Source organism: Microcaecilia unicolor, chromosome 8, assembly GCF_901765095.1.
Source record: "Microcaecilia unicolor chromosome 8, aMicUni1.1, whole genome shotgun sequence".
In the NCBI taxonomy this organism is placed as follows: Eukaryota; Metazoa; Chordata; class Amphibia; order Gymnophiona; family Siphonopidae; genus Microcaecilia; species Microcaecilia unicolor.
In genome coordinates, this window is record NC_044038.1 from 65,084,255 (window position 1) to 65,104,903 (window position 20,649).

The 20,649-nt window shown below is 45.9% G+C and overlaps 1 protein-coding gene across 1 annotated transcript in view; it reads left to right on the forward strand.

The window, feature by feature from the left end:
• The window catches only part of MGRN1 (mahogunin ring finger 1), a 180,203-nt gene that overhangs the window by 26,502 nt on the left and 133,052 nt on the right, over positions 1–20,649 (forward strand). The window contains exons 2-4 of the mRNA XM_030212140.1: positions 2,796–2,914; positions 12,178–12,266; positions 20,294–20,440. Coding sequence (XP_030068000.1) covers positions 2,796–2,914; positions 12,178–12,266; positions 20,294–20,440 — 355 coding nt within the window. The remainder of the gene's footprint in view (positions 1–2,795; positions 2,915–12,177; positions 12,267–20,293; positions 20,441–20,649) is intronic.

Below are 20,649 nucleotides of genomic sequence, written 5' to 3' on the forward strand. Positions count from 1 at the left end.
CGTCATCTAACGCCGACACTCTCACCTCCAGGTCTCCGGTTCTTATTCCCAAACCGTCTAGCCCCGTTTGAAAATTCTCCAACTGTAAAGAGAGCGCTTCCCAGCGTGGCTCTAAGGCCTTTGTCACAGCTGTTGTAAGTTGTGCAAGTTGGGAATCCGAAAATACTGTGGTCGATCTTGGAGTCTCCGCACCCGGGTTTATTCTTTTCTTTTCTCGCCGATTTTTGTGACATCGCCGAAGGAGATTTCTCTAAGAATTTGTCCATTCAAATAGTACTTCAATAATAAGCACAGGGTGAGCAAAATGCTGAAAAATTACATTAATATGGCTTGTCAAGAGTCAAGGGTGCCGGAGCAACAACCTGAGGCTGCTTCTCTGCTCACTGCATCATGTGATCCCCGCAAGCAACACTTAAAAAAATGTTTATAACATTTGAAAATAATACAAAGGCATAACATCTTTTTAGGAAACTTGGCCAGAAAGAGAAAAAACTAAATTACATAGGAAATTTTTCAAATAAAAATATAAACTTCTATATCTAGACACTTAGTCCACAATTAAGAGGATGCAAGACCAACAAATCCATGGGAAGCTGGAAGTTAAGATTAATCTAGGAAATTAAGGATGTCCTTCAAACTTTCATTCTTAGCCAGTGAATCCTGTTTGGATAAGTCCCAGAGATCCCTGTGAATTTAGGAAACTCCACAGCTGCAAAGACTTAAAGCAATGATATATTTTATTCTTAAAAAGAAAAACCCCTCCCTCCCTTTCTCATAACTTTTTAACTGTCTTTTGGCAAGCCACAGTCTAGATAGGAATATGCAGACATTACTTGACTGTAGCACTGGGGAAAAGACTATCAAGAACTACTTGTAATTTTTGCCAGATTGTGTCATTTTCTTTCTTTAACAATATTGGAGTCATAAAGTTTCTAGATCTCTGTAGTACTGGCACTGATGTGTGGCTGCTGCAGGAATTACTTCCTGTTTGTTTTTTATCCTGGTACACAGGCTTTCTCCCCCCCCCCCCCCAATCTTTTTCATTCAGTCTTTATCAGGGAACTGAAACTCTACCCCACCACACCACGCCACATCCCTTGCAATCTGTGTGGTGTCTGGATCTCCATGTGTAAATAGCAGCTTTCTATTTATACTTGTATGTGATATACACATGTAAATGCTTAGAATATTTTTACTGCTGTAATTGAATATTACTTATGTTTGACTTATACTTGCTGTACACTGCCTTGAGTGAATTCCATCAAAAAGGTGAAAATCCTAATAAATAATAAGCCATAGTTCAGTGTCTCACCATTTTGTTTCATTGCATACAGCTCCTTTCCTTCTATTTTCCAGCACACATGGAAGTTGCATGGACATATCCAGTCCCATATGGGTTAACTACTGCAATGCCTTTGTCAGTCTTGTCTGTTTTAGATGGACATGAAAGTAGAGGGAAAATCCAGAGATCATTTGCACCTATAGTATTTCACCAGGAGTGAAACTGGGCAGACAGGATTGTTCTAATGATTCCTGTCTGCTGTAATATTCTGTTACACAGTAGGAGGTTTGTTTGCAATACTGCAGTATACTCTTCAGTCCCTCAAAGCAGAAGAAAGTAGACAGGTGATGACGACAAAAGGAAGAGCAGAGAAAGGAAGCCTGACTTAGTGATGTTGCAGGCCATAAGGTAACCACCTTAGCTAAAACGTTCCAGACACCAGTTGGGTCTCTGTTGGAATCCTGATGGTATCCATGTACTGTACAGTAAAGCCACAGATTCTTAGGAGGCTAGATGTTCAAGCATCAGCCTCACTAGTTTTTATAGCTCTTTTGCCATTCTGCCCCGTAATAATGTTGCTGCATCACAACAGGTTCTTTTTTTTCTTCTTCACAATTATACTTCTATAAAACCACCTGCTAGTTAGTTGATGGCAATTGTACATACTTGACAGTGCAGCCAGGAGCAGGTAACAAAGCCAAGATCATCATCATCATTGAGGCATTTGTTTCTTACTCCCATACTAGAGAATAATTCGACTTTATTGTTGCGTGCTGAACAAACTTATGAGGCATTTAATATCTCTTTAAAAACTCACTTTTTCACTGCTACTTTTAATTAGTTGGCAGAGATTTGGTCAGTTGGTTGAAGCTGTGCATTTGTAAATTTATAAACTGAGAATTCTGAGTTTTTAAATTGCTTTTTATACACTTAATTTACATATTTGGAATTCTAGATGGAACTGGTTTATTGTGCATCTCTGTGTGAATTATTTTTTATATAATAGGTATTTGGAATTCCTTCTACTGTTAATATTGTACACCTCTGAGTTGCATGTGGTAAATAAAGTGGTATATCAAATTTACAAATAAACCATAATACTTGGCAGCTAATGTACGCTTAGTATATTAATATTGAGAGGATATGAAGTTTTCTAAAATGATTCCATGGCCTTTTTGTCATATTGCTTCTTAGCCAGAGAACTAATTTTCTCTTGAATGCAGGCACAGTGCTTAATTTTCTCTTGAATGCAAGCACAGTGCTGAGGTCAGATGTTTCTACTTTTTTGAAATGCAAGTTGTGTGGGCTGACCCCACAGTTGCTGTTCAGTGTTGAAGTCTTCTCATTGGAATGAAATAGGATTTACGGATTGTTGCCAGCATCAGACTGATAGTTTTTCAGTTACCGGTGGTTACTTCTCCTGGACTGGCTGGTAATCTCACTGCTGTTTTTTAAGAGGGTGCTCATTTGTTGGAAACCCCAGGTTTATTTTACCTGTTTGTTCTTCTCTTAGGGAACTACTTCGCAAGTCACTTTTTTATGGGGGGTGAGAAATTTGATACCCCTCATCCTGAAGGATATTTGTTTGGAGAGAACATGGATCTTAACTTTCTGGGGAACAGACCTGTTCAGGTAAGTGATCTGTGAATATGATGTAAATCACCTTTGGTAGGTCGGTACATAAAGGCTTAGACCAATTCAGTGACATCTGAATACAGATACTTTCACAACTGGTTGGAAAGGTTTCAGATTGGGTGGCATGTCTGCTTCCAAATGATAACTGAGAATAGTTTTATTTGCAGTGTAATTAGCAAGTCCTGAAACAGCTACGCTGTACATAGTGATGGACATCTATAAGTTGGTTCAGAATGGCAAAGGATGCTATTCTGAAGGATGTCCACTTTTCTTGCCTTGCTGCTTGTAATTTTATGTATAGTTGGATAAAGGTCTTTTGGACTACAAATGATGGTCATCAAAAGCCTCTATTTTGTCTTCCTCTCTCTTCAAATAAGGTTTCTAACAGTCAGCCTCATAGCAAAGTCGGTAATATCCCACTTAGCAGGTTTTAGAACTGTACTAGTTGAAGCTAGGATTGAAGTAAGTGAGGTAGACCAGTGTCAAGGCCAGAGCCTGCCTAGCAGTTGGGATTTTAGGATACCTATAGTGTCTCTTGTCCAGTCTCCCCTCATGTCTATGCTATGACTTGTTTTTATAAACCATTTAGATCAGTGATTTTCAACATTTTTCATCTCGCGGCACACTTACAAGGTGCAAAAATTGTCAAGGCACACCACTGGAATCTAACTCATTACCCACCCATCTCCGCCAAGATCCATTCCATCGCTGCAAGTAATCTCATCCATCCCCACCCATACCTGTAACCTTCAGAAGTAGTTACTTTATTTAATAATGCTACTGAAATACATTATAGCACCAGTATACCTGCTACTGGGAAACTGGAGCAGTACAGACTTTTACAGATTCCTACACAGACTCCACATACCAGCAGAATCCTTCACCTCAGTTGCAGATACAAACATGACTCTTGCCTGATATCAGATAGGGAACCACAAAAAACACGCAGACAAAAACTGAAAGCAGAGATACCGGACTCTACATGTTATGCAACACCAGAAAAATAGAAAGAAATGCATGCCCTCGTGTACTGTGCAAAATAAAGCCTACAGATGTTAATTCTCAACACCTGCATAATTCAATCACTAACTGAAAATAAAATCATTTTTCCTACCTTTGTGGTTTGGTGATTTTATTATTCCAATCATCTTGTTTCCAATCTTTTGTTCTGCTTTCCTCTGTCTGTGCTCTTAACTCTGTGCCCAAGGCCTCCTTTCCAATTACAATTTCTTTTCTCACCTGCCCTATGTCTGTTTGGCACTGATCTTTCATGTTCATCTTTCATCAATTTCTCTGCCTCCTTCTCAAATCTATCTTGTTTTCCCTTTCTCTTCCTGTCATGTTCAGCTGGTCTCCCCCTTCCCTTCCTTTTATGTGCAGCATGTCCCCTCTTCCCTTCCCTTTATGTGTAACATGTCTCCCCTCTTCCCTTCCCTTATATGTGCAACATTTCACTCATTTTCCACAGTGGTATTGTCTCTCCTCTTCCTTCTTGCCCTTCAGGTCCTGAAAGCTCCCCCCCTCCAGGCCCAGCAATTCTTTCTCTTCACCCATCCTCCCCCCTCCTTTCTAGCACCTGCACACTGTCCCCACCCTTTCAAGCACCTGCTGACTGTGTCCCCACCCCTTCTACTACCCAACTCTTTCCCCTCATCCAAAGGGAGGTCATCTCTCTTGATTTTCCTCTTTCCATCTTTTGGGTCCAACACGTTTCCCTCTTCTCACCTGCCTCCCCCCCCCCCCCCATATCCCCTCTCTCTCACTCCCTTGTGGTCAGGCATCTTTGTTTCCCTGCCCACCCTATACTGCTCTGTGCAGCTGATGGGCAATATTTTTCTCCACTCCCCCCTAAGTTCAGGTATCTTCCACCCATGCAGCTCCCATAGAACCAGCATCTTCCATCCTTGCCCTCTCCCTTCCCTGGCAACTTCCACCCACACCAATGCCTACCCCCCAAGAACAATCATCTTCCACCCGTGCCTGCACCCTCCCACCCGAACCAGCATCTATCACCCTTGCCCCTTTCAGAACCAGCATCTTCCACCCGCACCTGCCCCCCCCCCCCCCCCCCCAGAGAACAGGTATCTTCCACCTGCACCCCCCCAAGGTCCAGCAACTATTTTTAATCCTTTTCTCCTCTCCCTGACAATCTTCCAGTCTTCTCATTCAGGGCAAGATGCACTAAACAAGCATTTAACAAACAAGTAGATTACCCTGGCATGTATTAAAGCCCAATTTCCGACGACGGTAGCAGCAAATGAAAACGGAATGCAGATGAGCAAATTGTGTAGAAACCGTATTGAAATGAGATGCACTAAGGTTTTCTGCTTGCCCTAACGCTGGAAAACTCCGGGCAAGCTAACGAGAGGTCTGTACCTCTTGTTGGGGCTGCCCGGCTTCCAAAACTTAAATGTGTGTAAAAAAAAAAAAAAAAAATCGGGAGGGGCAAAAACGCTCATCAGGAGCGTCCTTTGACGGCCTTGCCCCCCCCCCCCACCCGAGGTCGCCGCTGCTCCCCACTCCCCCTGCATTAAAATCATAACTTTAGGCAGCCCCGGCTCCCCTCCCTTCCTCTCTTCCTCCTCCTTTCTTTGAAATGACAGCCCCCGCCGCCCCCCCTGAGGTCATCGCCACCGCTCCCCTCCTCCACCGGGCCCCCCTCTGTCTGGCTTCCCATTCGGTGGCGGCGGCAACGGGGGTCACCTTTGGTTGTGGCTTTGCCACTGGGTGCGGATGTGACTTCCAAGAAGGTTTTGAGTCGGCTGCCTTTTAGAGGGTGCTTGTTGTTTGATGACTAAAAGAAGTTGCTGAAGGATATGGGGGAAGCATGACTCTCCCTGAGCTGTAGCAAGGGTACACTGCGATCCTCGGCATTAAGGTGATGGGCCACTTCAGGTCCACTCGGTGCCTTTTGGCCCAGGCAGGGGGCAGAGTAGATCCTTCAAGCAGGGGGTTCTTCTGAGGACCCAATCAAGCTGGGCCATCCAGTGGGACCACAGTTGCTCGGCCTGCCCAATGAGGGTGCACCAGGCCCCTCGTTTCTGGTGGAGGCTGGTTGTCTGTCTTCCCCAACGAGTGGGTACTCATCACCTCAGAGCAGTGGGTTCTGGAGGTGGTCGAGAGGGGGTACTCCATGAAGTTCACCCGTCTGGTTCCGGGCGCCTTCATAATTTCTGCCCATGGCTTGGCTCTAAAGCTCCAGGCTGTCACTCTTACCCTTCAGTTTCTCTGCGATTATAAGAGCGGTGGAACCTGTTGGTGGAGCATGGCCTGGACAGGTACTTCATCTATTAAAGGTCCCAAAGACAGGGCGGTACATTTCACCCCATCCTGGACCTCAGGGAAGGTGGGTGCTTTTTTGCAAGTCCAATGCTTCCGGATGAAAACACTTTGCTTAGTCATTGCCTTGGTGAGACCAGGGGAGTTCTTGATTTCCCTGGACCTCACAGAGGCCTACCTCCACTTCCCCATTGCAGATCATCACAAAAGAGATTTGTGTTTCTGTGTGTTTGGGGCGGCACTTAAGTTTTGGGTCGTGCCCTTTGGCCTGGCCAATGGCGCCCTGCACATTTTCCAAAGTGACAGGGTGATGGTTGCGCACCTCCAGCATCAGAGTATTTGGGTTCATTCCCGCCTGCACGACTGGCTGATTCAGGCTGACTAAGATTTGAGGCCACTTTTGGCTACCTTGCAGGTCATTTCCATCCTGGAATCCCTGGGCTGGGTAGCGAACCAGCCCAAGAGCCACCTGGCCCTATTTCAGTCCCTGGAGTGTCTCAGGGTTTGACTCTGCACAGCCTGAGGGATAGTTTTTCTTCCTGAGGAGTGGACAGAGAAGTTCCGGGCGCAGTTGTGCCAGTTGTTCGACCTCCCGGAGCCCACAGTTTGGGATTAGTTTCAACTTTTGGACTGCATGGCCACTATGCTGGAGGTGGTACCTTGGGCGAGGGCTCACATGGCCCTCTGCAGTGGACTCTGTTGTCCTGATGGGCATGCCTTGCAGGATTTCCATTGTCCTCTGACGCCCAAGGTGTGGCTCAGTCTAGCCTTGTGGGACAGTCCAGCTCGCTTGCTGAGAGGCGTTCCTCTGGATACCCCGCAGTGGATTCTAGTCACCATGGATGCAAGCCCCTTTACATGGGGAGCTCACTGTCTGGATCGGGGGTCTCAGGGCATGTGGTTGAGCCAGGAGGTGTCCTGGTTCATAAATCGACTAGAGTCCTGGGCGATCCGCCTAGCTCTGCAGGAGTTTCGGCCACTCGAGGAGAAATCAGCCAGAGTGATATTGGATATTGCCACGGTGGTCAGTTACAGATAGGCATGCAGGCAGGAAGCAGTCTGGGGGGGAGGGACCCCAAGGAGATGACAGACCTCGGGGGAGGGAGGAGGGGACTAAGGAGATGCCAGACTTCTGGAGAAGGAGGAGACTCGTAGGAGATGCTGGACTTCGGTGGGGGGGGGGGGGGAGAGGAAGGGGACTCTGAGGAGATGCCTGACCTCGGGGGAGGAGGGAGGGAGGGACGAGGAACCCCTGAGTGGATGCCAGCCCACAGGCTCTACTTACCAGTGTTGGCAGGCACCAGCGTCGGGCACAGCAGGGTTTGTTAGAGCACATGCTGATATTCATTGGGCTCCTTAATCCTCATTGGCTCTCTGGGCAAAAAGCCAATCCTGGAGGCGCTCCCTGGCCAAACAACCAATCACAAGAAAGTGGGTGCTCCCTGGCCAAACAACCAATCACAAGAAAGTGGGCTGAAATGAGAGGAAGGGAAGGAGAAGCAAATGGCACAGCATGGGGAGTAAAGGTAACGCAGGGTGATTAATTTTATTAACGGTGATTAATATTTTGAATCGCACTTGCCGTGCAGCTTTAGTTACAAAGGGACTTTCTGCTTCGGCAGATGCATACAAGATTGTTCCAGGGAGGACCTCTGCTTTTGCTGGTGATGTCACATGCAGTCAGTTTTCTTTATCTCCGCCTGCAGAATGGTGTCACTGAATAAAGAAAAGAAAATTGTCTAAGACATAATTTCTCCTTAGCTGAGATTCTACATTAACTGCAAACTCTGGGATATTTTAGCTGTTGATCATGAGTACAGTCTGTTCTTACTTTTAGTGGCACAATTTTGTAATTTTCTTGTGGTTGTCATATCAACACTGTGAAAGAAAAGAGAAGCAGACAGGATTCAGGAAGCTGGTGTGGACTGCAGCTGTGATTTACAACCACCCAGGCCTCCTCCTGCTTTTAGCTGAATCTATAAGATTTTGTATATTGTCTAATAAGAACTTAGAAAGGACTTTCAAAGCAGAGTATTTTTCAATCTGATGATGTACACATTCTAAAACGTAGGGTCAGGCTGGTTCAGTAACTCGGTAGCTGTACTATATGTTGCTAAGCAGAGGTACCTAAATTCAGTGTTATAGAGCAAGTGGTTCCTAGACATGATCTAGGGGATGCCCAGCCAGTCAAGTTTTCAGGAGTAAATGTTCTCGATTATATGCATTACCTCTAATGCGGGCACATTTTAATCTTATGCTTGCTTACTTTACATTAGATGGAAATCTGACTGGCTAGCTTTATTGTAGGTATCCTGAAAATCTTGCTGGCAGGCCGCAGGTCAAATTTGGGTACCACTGTTCTAGAGGCAGATTTTTACAGTGCCTAGGGTAGGGAAGACCTGGCCATTGCTCAGCAGTGACACCTAAAAGCCAGAAGAGGATATCAGGGTTGCGCACTCTGAAGTAATGGTTCCTACACTTTAGGTCAAGACTCCAAATGAGATTACACCATTAGATGAGGTCACAGAATCAGGGCTGCTCTCTAGAGAATGACACAGGGACAACGTTTGTCTCCGTCCCCACAGGCCCTGTGTCCATCCCCGTCCCGTCCCCTCTGGTTCTGTCCCCATCTGCAGAAGCCTCGAACACTTATGATTTTATATTTAAATCTTTTTATTAAAATACTAGTAAACAAAGGCCCGTTTCTGAGCGCAATGAAACGGGAGCTAGCAAGGGTTTCATGGCTGCATGGCTCGTTGCTGTTTTACCTGGTTCGTGGCGTGCACCGCTGCTGCCTGTTTCCGTTGTAGCTCTCTGTGGGTGGCGGTTTTCGTGCCCCGCCCTCGACGTCATCGCGTTTTGACGCGAGGGCGGAGCAGAGCTACAGTGTGGAAATCCAGAGTTTGTGGCCTGAGTAGATCATTGGAGGTGAGAATCTGCTCCGCCCTCAACGTCATAACGTTTGACGCGAGGGCGGGGCCCAGAGACTGATTTTTGTGGCTTCAGAGCTTCGAACATATGAACCTTGGCTTCAGTGACGTCAGCAGACAATAGAACGTTGAGGGTGAGTTTTATATATATATATATAGATAAAAAGGAACAATATGCTGTGAGAGCAATAATAACAATGAGCAGCTATAATAACCCTCCTTCCCACCACCACCCTCTACCCTTCCAACCCCAACAATAGATGATTTCTACTACACCAAGGAATCCTAATTCACACTGTTAAAATGTCCAGGGGTATAAAATACAACCCGTTCTATATGCCCTAGAGGGGAAAAATATGCCTTTTAAAGCACTGTTATTTTTTGTTTAATCTGTGGATAAATAAGAAATCATCAACAATCTCAGGATTCAATCTAGCTCTCCTGTCTTCCACAGTCCTTCCTGGAATAGAAGTTGTCTTCTTAGAAGATGTGCTGGTAGCAGGATGTACAGGATCGCCCATGCAAAATTTGCTAGTTGTGGCCAGTATGTTTGCTTGTTTTTCCAAAAACTCAAAATACCTTTGTAGGCATCACTTAAACATAAATAACAGTCCAGTTCATTAACAGGCTTCAAAGTAGAAAATGACATGGGGACAAAGTTTGTCCCCGTCCCTGTGGGCTCTGTCCCCGTCCCCATCCCCGCAGTTACTGTGGTTCCCCATCCCCGTGACATTCTCTACTGCTCTCCCTCCCTCTGGACCTCCACTGTGACCTGTGCACAGTAGTGGTAGTCAGCTGGAGGCCTGTGAGTCGGTGAATGTTCACAGGTCCTGCCCCCTCGTCCTATGTGGGCTTCCTGTGAGACTGGAGTGGTGGGATTTGTAAGCATACACGATACACAGGACCCTGTTGATGCTGCCATCGTACTTTGGATAAGTGGGGGAGGAGGGGAGTGTAGGTCTGTTTGTTTCAGTATCATATGAGCTCACCTGAAGTTTTAAGTGTTAATAGAATCATGATAAATAAAATTTGGGAAGCACTGCTCTAAATAATGTGTGGTGGTGTGACCTCTGCGTGAGGAGTGCTGCAATGGTGGAGAAGAATATAAACTAATCATTGAATAACCTAGTTAGAAGTGAAATGAAGCTTATGGCACCAATTTGACTCAGAAAATAGAAAAGGCGACAGCTTCTTGACCAAAATAAAAAGTTAAAAACTAAATTTTAGTTTCTGATTTTAAGAATTAGGTGAAACAAAGAAAATCACAAAAAGCTTACAAGGCTGTATGAATAAGTTTTGAATTTTATGTGAATTGATGTCTGAACCAAATGTACTGTTATCTTCTGTGCAATTACAGAACTTCTGCGTTTGACTTACTGCTTCCTGCACTCCTGCTTCGCTTACTGTTTTGGTGCTTTACTTCACCTTTTTGACTCGCGTTCATATTTGCACACTTGCATTAGTAAACCAGTTCCAAGGTTCAGAGTAATTTTCATTGATGTTGCAACCCCTTTAGCAGAGCTTTGTTTTGGATATATACTTGTGCAGGAAAGTCCTTGGCACCACTTATGTGATACATAGGGTTACCGTATTTGCAGAGACAAAAAAGAGGACATGCAAAGTAAAATGCCGCCCCACTGCACAGTCACCTTGATTTCCCCACCACCGCCACCACCATCAAGAAAGCCAGTTTCTATAAGCAGTGAAAATACTGGTAAAAGTAACAAAATGCATTTTCTCCTTACGCGGCTAAATACAAAATTAGAAAAGATATTCATTTCAAAAAAGGAAAAATCCATGAGTAGCATGTCTCCCTCTCCTCTTCCCTCCTCTCCAACCCCTTCTATCCGTGTGCTGTATTTCTCCCTTTTCCCTTCCCCCATTCATGTACTTCCCCCTTACCAGTCTTTTTTTCCAGCCTCACTCCCTGCATCCACACTCTATCCACTTTTTTTTTTTTACAGCCCCCTCCCTCCTTTCACCCACCCACACAACTCCATCCACCTGCCCTGAATCTGGATGCCCTCCCTGAACCTATCTCAACTTGTCCTGGTGGTCTAGTGGACTCTTTGGGGCAGGAAAGAACCCCAATCTTTCCTGCCTGCTGCCTCTGATCTGCTTGTTGCTGCGGTTTCTTCAGAATAGCTGCTGAGACTTCAAATGGTGGTCTCACAGGATGTCTTGTGAGGCTGCTGCTTGATGTCTCAGCAGCCATTTTGAAGAAGCGGCAGCAGTGAGCAGATCAGTGGCAGCAGGCAGAAGAGGCCACTAGACCACTGCCTGCCTGCCTGCCTGCCTGTCAGTCAGCCCAGAAACTTGGACAAATGGGCAGCTTTGAAAATACCACTCTCAGCCCTGACAGTCCCCTGAAAAGAAGGACATGTCCGGGGAAACCTGATTGTATGGTAACCCTAGTGATACACAGCATTCAGGCATGGCTTATGTTGGCATCTCTTAGGGTTGCCTGGCTTGATTTGACTAGGACAAGTGTCTTTTTCTGTATAGCCCCTTCTCTTTGGAATGCCTTGTCCTCCCAAGTGCGACTCGATACCTCATATCCCAAATTTCTTACAGCCTTGAAATCTTACCTTTTCCAAAAGGCATTTGGTGATGCTTCAGTTGATGGTGGTGAGATTTTAAGGGTTCACTGACAACCTCCCTCCCTTCCTTTCTCCTACTTCTGTGTACGACTGTTGTATGATTGCCTGTCCTATTCAAATTGCGTATAGTTGTTCTTGTATGTCTGTTGCCAGTCCTATGACTAATGGCATTCTTTTGGCATTCTTTTCCTTGCTTTTTTAAAATAATTGTTATTTTATTATACAGCACCCTGTGATATTTGCAGGAAGGGCAATATAGCAGATTGAAATAAATCATAACCATAAACTATGTTGTTAGATGAGACCAGTAGGTTGCCCAGTACCCTGCAGGCCTCTTGTTAACTGGACTACCTCATTTTCAAGTGCATATGTTTCTTTGTCTGTTCCAGGGTTTGTGTCTGAGGTGCTATAGATGTATATTAAAGATCATTTTTTTGATCTTTCCCTCCAGTTCCCATATGTAACTCCAGCACCTCATGAACCAGTGAAGACTCTGCGAAGTCTAATAAATATCCGGAAAGATTCTCTTCGCCTTGTTAGGTGAGCATTTTGTTTTTATTCTTTTTTGTAAGAAATTTTAGAATTAAATACTGAGCTTGATTTTGTAACAGGATGCCTATGTGGAATATCAAAAAGGGTGCCCATTTTAAGTCCGTTTTATAAACCTATATGCCTGTATAAAATAGACACTAGAATAAGCCCCTGTAGTGCACAAATTTTACCTGTCCTGAATTGAGTGATGTGGTAGCCATGTTATTCCACTTTTAAAGGTAATAAATAACATAAGATGATACCTTTTTATTGGACTAAATATATTTTTTCATTAGCTTTCGAAGGAAACCCCATTTCAGATCAGAAAGATAAGTAACTATATATAAGTGAAACATCAAAGCATTCCAATGACAGTCTTACAGGAAAGTGGGGTGGGTAAGGTGAGAAACATGGGAGCTAGGTGGATGAGAGAGAGATGCATTGGTGGTAAGGGTGACAAAGCAGTAGAATTTTATGGTTTATAATGGACTAGAAATCCCAGATTTTTGTTGAGTCCTGTCTGGTGGGTGTCAAAATATTTAATCATTCTGACTTCAAAGGTCTTACATTCCTGGATAGTCTTAGTTTCCTTTTAGAATTCTCACTATAAAATCATTGATATATCCTGCTTGGCACTGGCATTTTTCATATGATGTCTATGTAACGTAAATCTCTTCTTTAGCATCTGACTTGTTTCTCCAATATAGCACCCTTCTTCACACTTTTTACATTGAGTGATATAAACCACATTGGAAGATGAGCATATGAAGGATTTCTTTATGTTGAATATTTTTCCTTTGTGAATGACTATGGGATCCATGGTAACGGTTGCGTGGTTCCCACGGTGCACCTTTTTTTCTATTAAACACTAGTGCCAAAAGTAAAAAAAAAAAAACAGAAAAAAAAAAGGGAGTAAGTTAGCGGGCTTGCAGTGCGCTCTTGCAAGTTGGGCCTCTGGGTGTTTTTTGGCACGGCAGCATGTCGGTCCCCGCTGAGGTGGTGAAGCAGTGCTCCTCCTCGGGCCGCTGCACGGTGTGCAGACAGGTGTCCCCGAGTGGAGGAGGAGATCCTGGTGGCCTTTCTCTGGGGATAACTGGCCTGGATCTGGGTCCCCGGTAGGATCTCTTGGCAACTCCTCTCTGGCGGATGCGTGAACTTTCATTTTGTCCTCCGCGGTCAGGGAACATGCTCTGCCGGTGGCAGAGAAAGGGGCAGTTGCAGCAGGGGGCTTACCTGATCAGGGCATGCCTTTTTCCCCTGAATTTGTCTTGTTAATGCACCAGGCATTTTTATTGAAGCAGGGGGGCGCTGCTCTGCCTACTCTGGGGGTACCGGAGGGTGCGGAGTCGGACTCTGCCCTTCCTCCTCCCAAGAGACTTCGACCTATCCTGTTGGACAACCCTTTGGAGGGTTGTTCACCCGTTTCTCCGAGGTCAGATGTGGAGTCCGCTTCATCAGGGGGCCCTTTGGTCCTGGAGCCTTTAGAGGAGGGGGAGCTCCCCTCGGGAGATGGGGACGACCCTCGGGTGCTCCGGCTTTTTCAAAAAGATGAATTGGGTGCGTTGATTTTGTAGTCCTTATCGGCTCTCTCTATATCTGACCTGGTGGGGGGTGGGATTCTTCAGGTTCCCAGCAGTCTTGTCCCATGCGGGGGCTTAGGGGTCCCTCTTAGGTGTTCCCGATGCATCCAGATATTCAGGATTTAATCTCTGCAGAGTGAAATACCCCCGAGGCGGGTCTTCGAGTGGGTAGAGCCATGGCCCGTTTCTACCCTTTGGTTCCAGAGGAAAGGGAGAAGTTGGTCTTTCCTAAGGTGGATTCTTTGGCGACAGCGGTCACCAAGACGACGACCTTGCCTGTGGAAGGGGTGGCCTTAAAGGACCTTCAGGATAGGAAATTGGAGCAGGCCCTGAAACAGGCCTTTGAGGTGGCTGCCTTGGACTTGCAGGCTGCGATTTGCAGTTCCTTTGTGGCCTGTGCCTGTCTGCAATGGCATCAAAGGTCAGGGGACAGGAGTGGCTCGCGGGCGGCTAGGATGGAGGCAGGTCTCGCTTATCTAGCGGACGCCGTGTATGACATGCTTAGGCCAAGGTTATGTCGTTGGCGGTCTCCGCAAGGCGACAATTGTGGCTCCGGGCATGGTCTGCGGATGCGGCGTCCAAAGCCCGGTTGGTCAAGCTGCCCTTTCGGGGGGAAGTTACTGTTTGCCGAGGACTTGAGTAATCTGGTGAAAAAGCTAGGAGAGTCTAGACCTCAACGGCTGCCTGAGGACTGGCCTAGGTCGTCTGGTCGGCAGTCCGGGTTCTCTCGTCCTCGGTTTCAGGACAGTAAGAAATACAGACCAGGTCGCCTGGCCTTTGGGCAACGGCCTAAGTTTCAGCCCCGTCAGTCCTTTTAGGGGGACAGGAAGGGGACCGGCAAGTCAGGTCGGACAGGTCCTCCTACCCGACAGTCACAATGATGGTGCGTTGGTTCACGCATTCAGTCCGATAGGCGTTCCAGGACGCGTGGGCCTCAATCACCTCAGATCAGTGGGTGCTGGACATCCTGTGTGACGGTTACCGGTTAGAATTCTGCTGCCCGGTCGCTCCTCTCTTACAGTCTCCGTGTTGAGGTTCTGTCCGAGAGGCACAAGTCCAAGTCCACCGTTCAGGTGTTACTGTCTCTTCAGGCCATTGTGCCCGTGCCGCTGGATGAGCGCGGACAGGGGAGGTACTCCATCTATTTCGTGGTCCCCAAGAAGGGAGGCACGGTCCGGCCCATTCTGGACCTCAAGAGTGTCAACAAGTGCCTGCGGGTTATGCAGTTTCGGATGGAAACCCTCAGGCCCGTCATTGCCTCCGTGCTGGAGGGCGAGTTTCTCACCTCTCTTGATCTCAAAGAAGCGTACCAATTCCAATTTTGGGCCTTCATCAGCAGTTCCTTCGTTTCGCGGTACTGGGTCAGCACTTCCAGTTTCGGGCGCTCCCGTTTGGCCTTGATACGGCCCCACGGACCTTCTCCAAAGTGATGGTAGTGGTGGCAGCCTTCCTCCGGAAGCAGGGTGTTCGAGTGCACCCTTACCTGGACGACTGGCTAATTCGTGCGGCATCCTACCAGGACAGCTTGGAAGCGACTTCAATGGTTGTCAGGCTGCTTCAGTCCTTGGGATGGGTGATCAGTTTCGAGAAGAGCTGCCTGATCCCCTCTCAGTGTCTGGAATACTTAGGTGTTCTATTCGATACCCAGCGGGCTTGGGTCTTTCTGACCGACCCGCGGCGGGTGAAGCAGGTGAGGCAGGTACGTTCCCTTCTGTTGGCCGCCAGGCCATGAGTTTGGGACTACGTCTAGCTTCTAGGGTCCATGACAGCAGCCATGGAAGTAGTCCCTTGGGCGTGAGCTCACGTGCATCCATTCAGAGGTCTCTGCTCTCCCACTGGTCTCCGGTGTCATAGGCTTACCAAGTCAGACTGCCTTGGATGTTGGAGCCAGATGGAGCATGAAATGGTGGCTCTGCCCCCAGTCTCTGGCTCAGGGAATGCCCTTTCCCATACTGCAGAGGGAGGTAGTGACAACGGATGCCAGCCTGTCGGGCTGGGGGGCCCTTTTCAGGGGCCATTTAGCTCGGGGTACGTGGTCACCGCAGGAGTCCCGCTGGACTATCAGTTTTTTGAAGCTTCAGGCGGTGCGGCTAGCTCTGAAGTCGTTTCTCTCGTTCGTGAAGGGGATGGTGGTCCAAGTCTTCTCGAACTATGCGATGACTGTAGCTTATAGGGGGGGACCCACAGCAGCCGTCTGGCCAGGAAATCCGGCCTCTTTATGGTCTGGGCGGAGCGGCACCTGTCTTACCTCTCAGCCGCCCACATTGCCAGGGTCCTCAACGTAGAAGCTGACTTTCTCAGTCGTCATGGTTTGGATCCCGGTGAGTGGGAGCTGTCTGCCGCGGCGTTCCATCTACTGGTGCGGCGTTGGGGCCTTCCTTCCATGGACCTGATGGCCACGAAGGACAATGCCAAGGTTCCACAGCTCTTCAGTCGTCACAGGGAGCAGGATTCGTTAGGTCTGGATGCCCTACTTCAACCGTGGCCGGTAGAGGGAGTCCTGTATGTCTTTCCTCCTTGGCCGATGTTGGGCCGTCTGCTGAGAAGAGTAGCGACTCATCGCGACGGAGTGATTTTGGTGGCTCCGGAGTGGCCCAGGCGTCCTTGGTATGCCAACCTCATCAGTCTTCTGGACGGCCAGCTGCTTCGGCTTCCGCAGGAGAGGGATCTTCTCTGGCAGTGACCGGTAGCCATGGAAGATCCCTCCCATGTTGGTCTTACGGCCTGGCTTATTTTACCACCCAGTGTAGTAAGGGTTTTAACATGGAAAAAGTTACAGTGAAATCACCACAAACCAGCTGATCAGTGCTCCCAGTTTGAAATATATATATATATATTTTTGGCCTTTAAAAAAAAAATAGCTTTTACCCTAGTCCTGAATCTTTACTGCAGTCCTAAACTGTAGTAAAGATTTTAGTGTGGGAGCTCAAGAACAATCTGAGATGAGCTTCAGCAATTTTCATCAGACCCTGATCCACCGGGACAGAATGAACAGACAGATGAAGAAATGTTTATAGAGATTAGGAAAGCTGGCAAATTGGGCAACGCTATAATAATGGTTGATTTCCATTACCCCAATATTGACTGGATAAATGTTACATCAGAAAGTGCTAGGGACATAACATTTCTAGATGTAATAAACGACTGCTTCTTGGAGCAATTGGTCCAGGAACCGATAAGAGGGGGAAGCCATTTTGGATCTGGTCCTTGGTGGGGCATAGTGCGAGAGGTGGCGGTGTTGGGTCCGCTGGGGAAACAGTGATTAAGTTTGAGCTACTATCTGGGATGAATCCACAAAGGAAATCTACTGTAGCTGCATTTAATTTTCGAAAGGCCGACTATAATAAAATGAGGAAAATGGTTAAAAAAAAAAAAGCTAAAAGGATTGGCTGCTAAGGATAGGACACTAAATCATGTGTGGACGTTATTCAAAAATACCGTCTTGGAAGCCCAGTCCAGATGCATTCCATGTATTTGCAAAGGTGGAAAGAAGAGAAAACAACAGCTAGCATGGTTAAAAGATGAAAAGAGGCTATTGCAGTGGAGGAGTGGCCTAGTGGTTAGGGTGATGGACTTTGGTCCTGGGGAACTGAGTTCGATTCCCACTTCAGGCACAGGCAGCTCCTTGTGACTCTGGGCAAGTCACTTAACCCTCCATTGCCCCATGTAAGCCGCATTGAGCCTGCCATGAGTGGGAAAGCACGGGGTACAAATGTTAACAAAAAAAAAAGTCCTTCAAAGAATGGAAAAAGGACCTAAATGAAGAATATAAGAAGCAACATAGACACTGGCAAGTTAGATGCAAAGCATTAATAAAGAAAGCTAAAAGAGAATATGAATAGAAACTTACCGCAGAGGCTAAAACTCACAGTAACAACTTTTTCAGGTACATCAGAAGCAGAAAGCCAGCGATGGAATCTGTGGAACTGTTAGATCATCATGGAGCAAAAGGGGCCTTGTCATGGCGGACAAGGCCATATCGGAGAAACTGAATGTCTTTACGGAAGATGATGCAAGAGATCTGCCTGTCCCGGAAATGGTTTTCAAGGGTGATGATGCGGAGGAACCGAAAGAAATCTTGGTGAACCTGGAAGATGTACTGAGTCAAATTAAGTACATAAGTATTACCACACTGGGACAGACCAAAGGTCCATCAAGCCCAACATCCTGTTTCCAACAGTGGCCAATCCAGGTCACAAATACCTGGCAAGATCCCCAAAAAGTTCAGTTCATTTTATGCTGCTTATCCCAGAAATAAGCAGTGGATTTTCCCCAAGTCATTTTAATAATGGTGTATGGCTTTTCCTTTTTTAAATTCCGCTAAGCTAACCGCCTTTACTACATTCTTTGGCAATGAAATCCAGAGTTTACACATTGAATGAGTAGTAAATCACCTGGACCTGATGGCATACACCCAAGGGTACTCAGAGAACTGAAGCATGAAATTGCTGATCTGCTCTTAGTAATATGTAACCTGTCATTAAAATCGTCCATAGTATCTGAAGATTGGAGGGTGGCCAATGTGACACCGATTTTTAAAAAGTGTTCTAGGGGTGATCTGAGAAATTACAGACTGGTAAGTCTGATGTCGGTGCTCTGCAAAATAGTGGAAACTATTATAAAGAATAAAATTACAGAACACTTAGACAGACATGGTTTAATGGGACTGAATCAGCATAGGTTCAGCCAAGGGAAGTCTTGCCTCACCAATTTGTTTCATTTCTTTGAAGGTGTCAATAAACGTGGATAAAAGTAAGCCGAGATTTTCAGAAAGCTTTTGATAAAGTTCCTGAGAAAATGAATGCAGAAAACAACTATTCAAATTTGTTAAAATGCGTGCGGACTGTGAAATATTGCAGGAAGACCAGGCAATCAAATGGCAGATGAAATTTAATGTGGACTAATGCAAGGTAATGTACATTGCAAAGAATACGCCAAATCATAGTTACCTGATGCTAGGGTCCAATTTGGGGGTCAGCACTCAAGAAAAAGATCTAGGTGTCATCGTACATAATATGCTGATATCTTCTGCTCAGTGTGCGGTGGAGGCCAAAAAAGCAAACGGGATGCTAGGAATTATTAGAAAAGGAATGGTGAATAAGACTGCAAATACTATAATGCCTCTATATCGCTCCATGGTGCAACAGCATTGTGTTCAATTCTGATCGCAGTATCTCAAAGATATAGAGAAATTAAGAAAAGGTTCAAAGAAGGGCGACCAAAATGATAGAAGGGATGGAACTCCTCTCATATGAGGAAAGGCTAAAGAAGTTAGGGCTCTTCAGCGTGGAAAAGAGATGGATGAGGGGAGATATAATTGAGGTCTATAAAATCTTGAGTAATGTAGAAAGAGTAGAAGTAAATCGATTTTTTTTAACTCGTTCCAAAAAGTACAAAGACTAGGGGACACTCAAGGAAGTTACACAGAAATACTTTTAAAACAAATAGGAAATATTTTTTCACTCAACGAATAGTTAAGTTGTGGAGCTCTGTGCCGGAGGATGTGGTAACAGCAGTTAGGGTACGTGAGTTTAAAAAAGGTTTGGACAAGTTCCTAGAGAAAGTCCATTGTTTGCTATTGAGACAGACATGGGGAGGCAGTTGCTTGCCCCAGGATTGGTAGCATGGAATGCTGCTAATAATTGGGTTTCTGCCTGGTACTTGTGACTAGGCTTGGCCACTGTTTGGAAACGGGATACTTGGCTAGATGGACCATTGGTCTGACCAGTGTGGCTACTCTTGTGTTCTTAAGTTTCCAGATGACTCAAATGGGCCTGAGCACCACCTACCATTCATCCCTTCATCCTCCCCCCCCCCCCACCCCCGGAAAAAAAAATCTTTGGCTTGGGAAGCAAGAGCAATGTCCACTTGCTCCTGCCTCTTACTGCCATCTTAGAAAAATGGTGACACCTACCCTTGGCAGATAGTGTGGTGTTGGATTTTCCCCTGGTATTATGTAAGTATTAGTCCATGAGGTTGGCACAGTTTTGGAGTCTTTCTTGTTGAGGGCCACCTCGTGTACTTTTTTTTTTTTTTTGTTCTTCCTACTTTACTGTTAATACGTGAGCCAATCCCCTAATAGTATGTCAGCATTAGATATTGAATACTGAGCAGGGATTAGCTCATACACTAACAGTGACCGAAAAAGACTTTTCCCAATACAGTAAACTGTGATGGATTACTCCAGTGATGTGCATATTTTTTGCACTGCAGTAATTTGCATTTCATTAGTTCACTGTATTGGGAATAAAGCTTTTCTCTAGTATGTGTGTAATGAAGCTCAGCGCACAGTTCTAATGCATAGCTTATTACATTGGCCCCTCTGTATGGGGTGTTAACTCCAGTATCCTGACCAAACTGCTGCTTTCTCTGTGCTGCCGTGCTTGATCCTCTGATTTGTAAACAGACTGTTGCTTTGCAATAGCAGGTTATTTGTTTGTTCTGTAATATTTGCAGGTACAAGGATAACGCAGACAACACAGCTGAGGAAAGTGCAAAACCCAGAGTCCTGTACAGCCCAGAATTCACCTTTGATGCTGATGCTCGCGTTGCCATCACCATCACCTGTCAAGCAACTGAGGAGTTCATCAGTGGAATGGCAGTGTGAGTTTTGTGCAGGCATTATGTGAGCAAGGGAGATTATTTCTTTGCTCAGTACCTTTGTAACAAGGTTATAATCAACAAAAATGTTGTGTCTGTTACATAACTCATAAGCCTGAGTCTTGGGGACATTACACTTTGTAAATGAATGAGTACATTTTTTTTTCTCTAAAGACAAGCAGGCCATATTAATCTCGCATGTGGGTGATGCC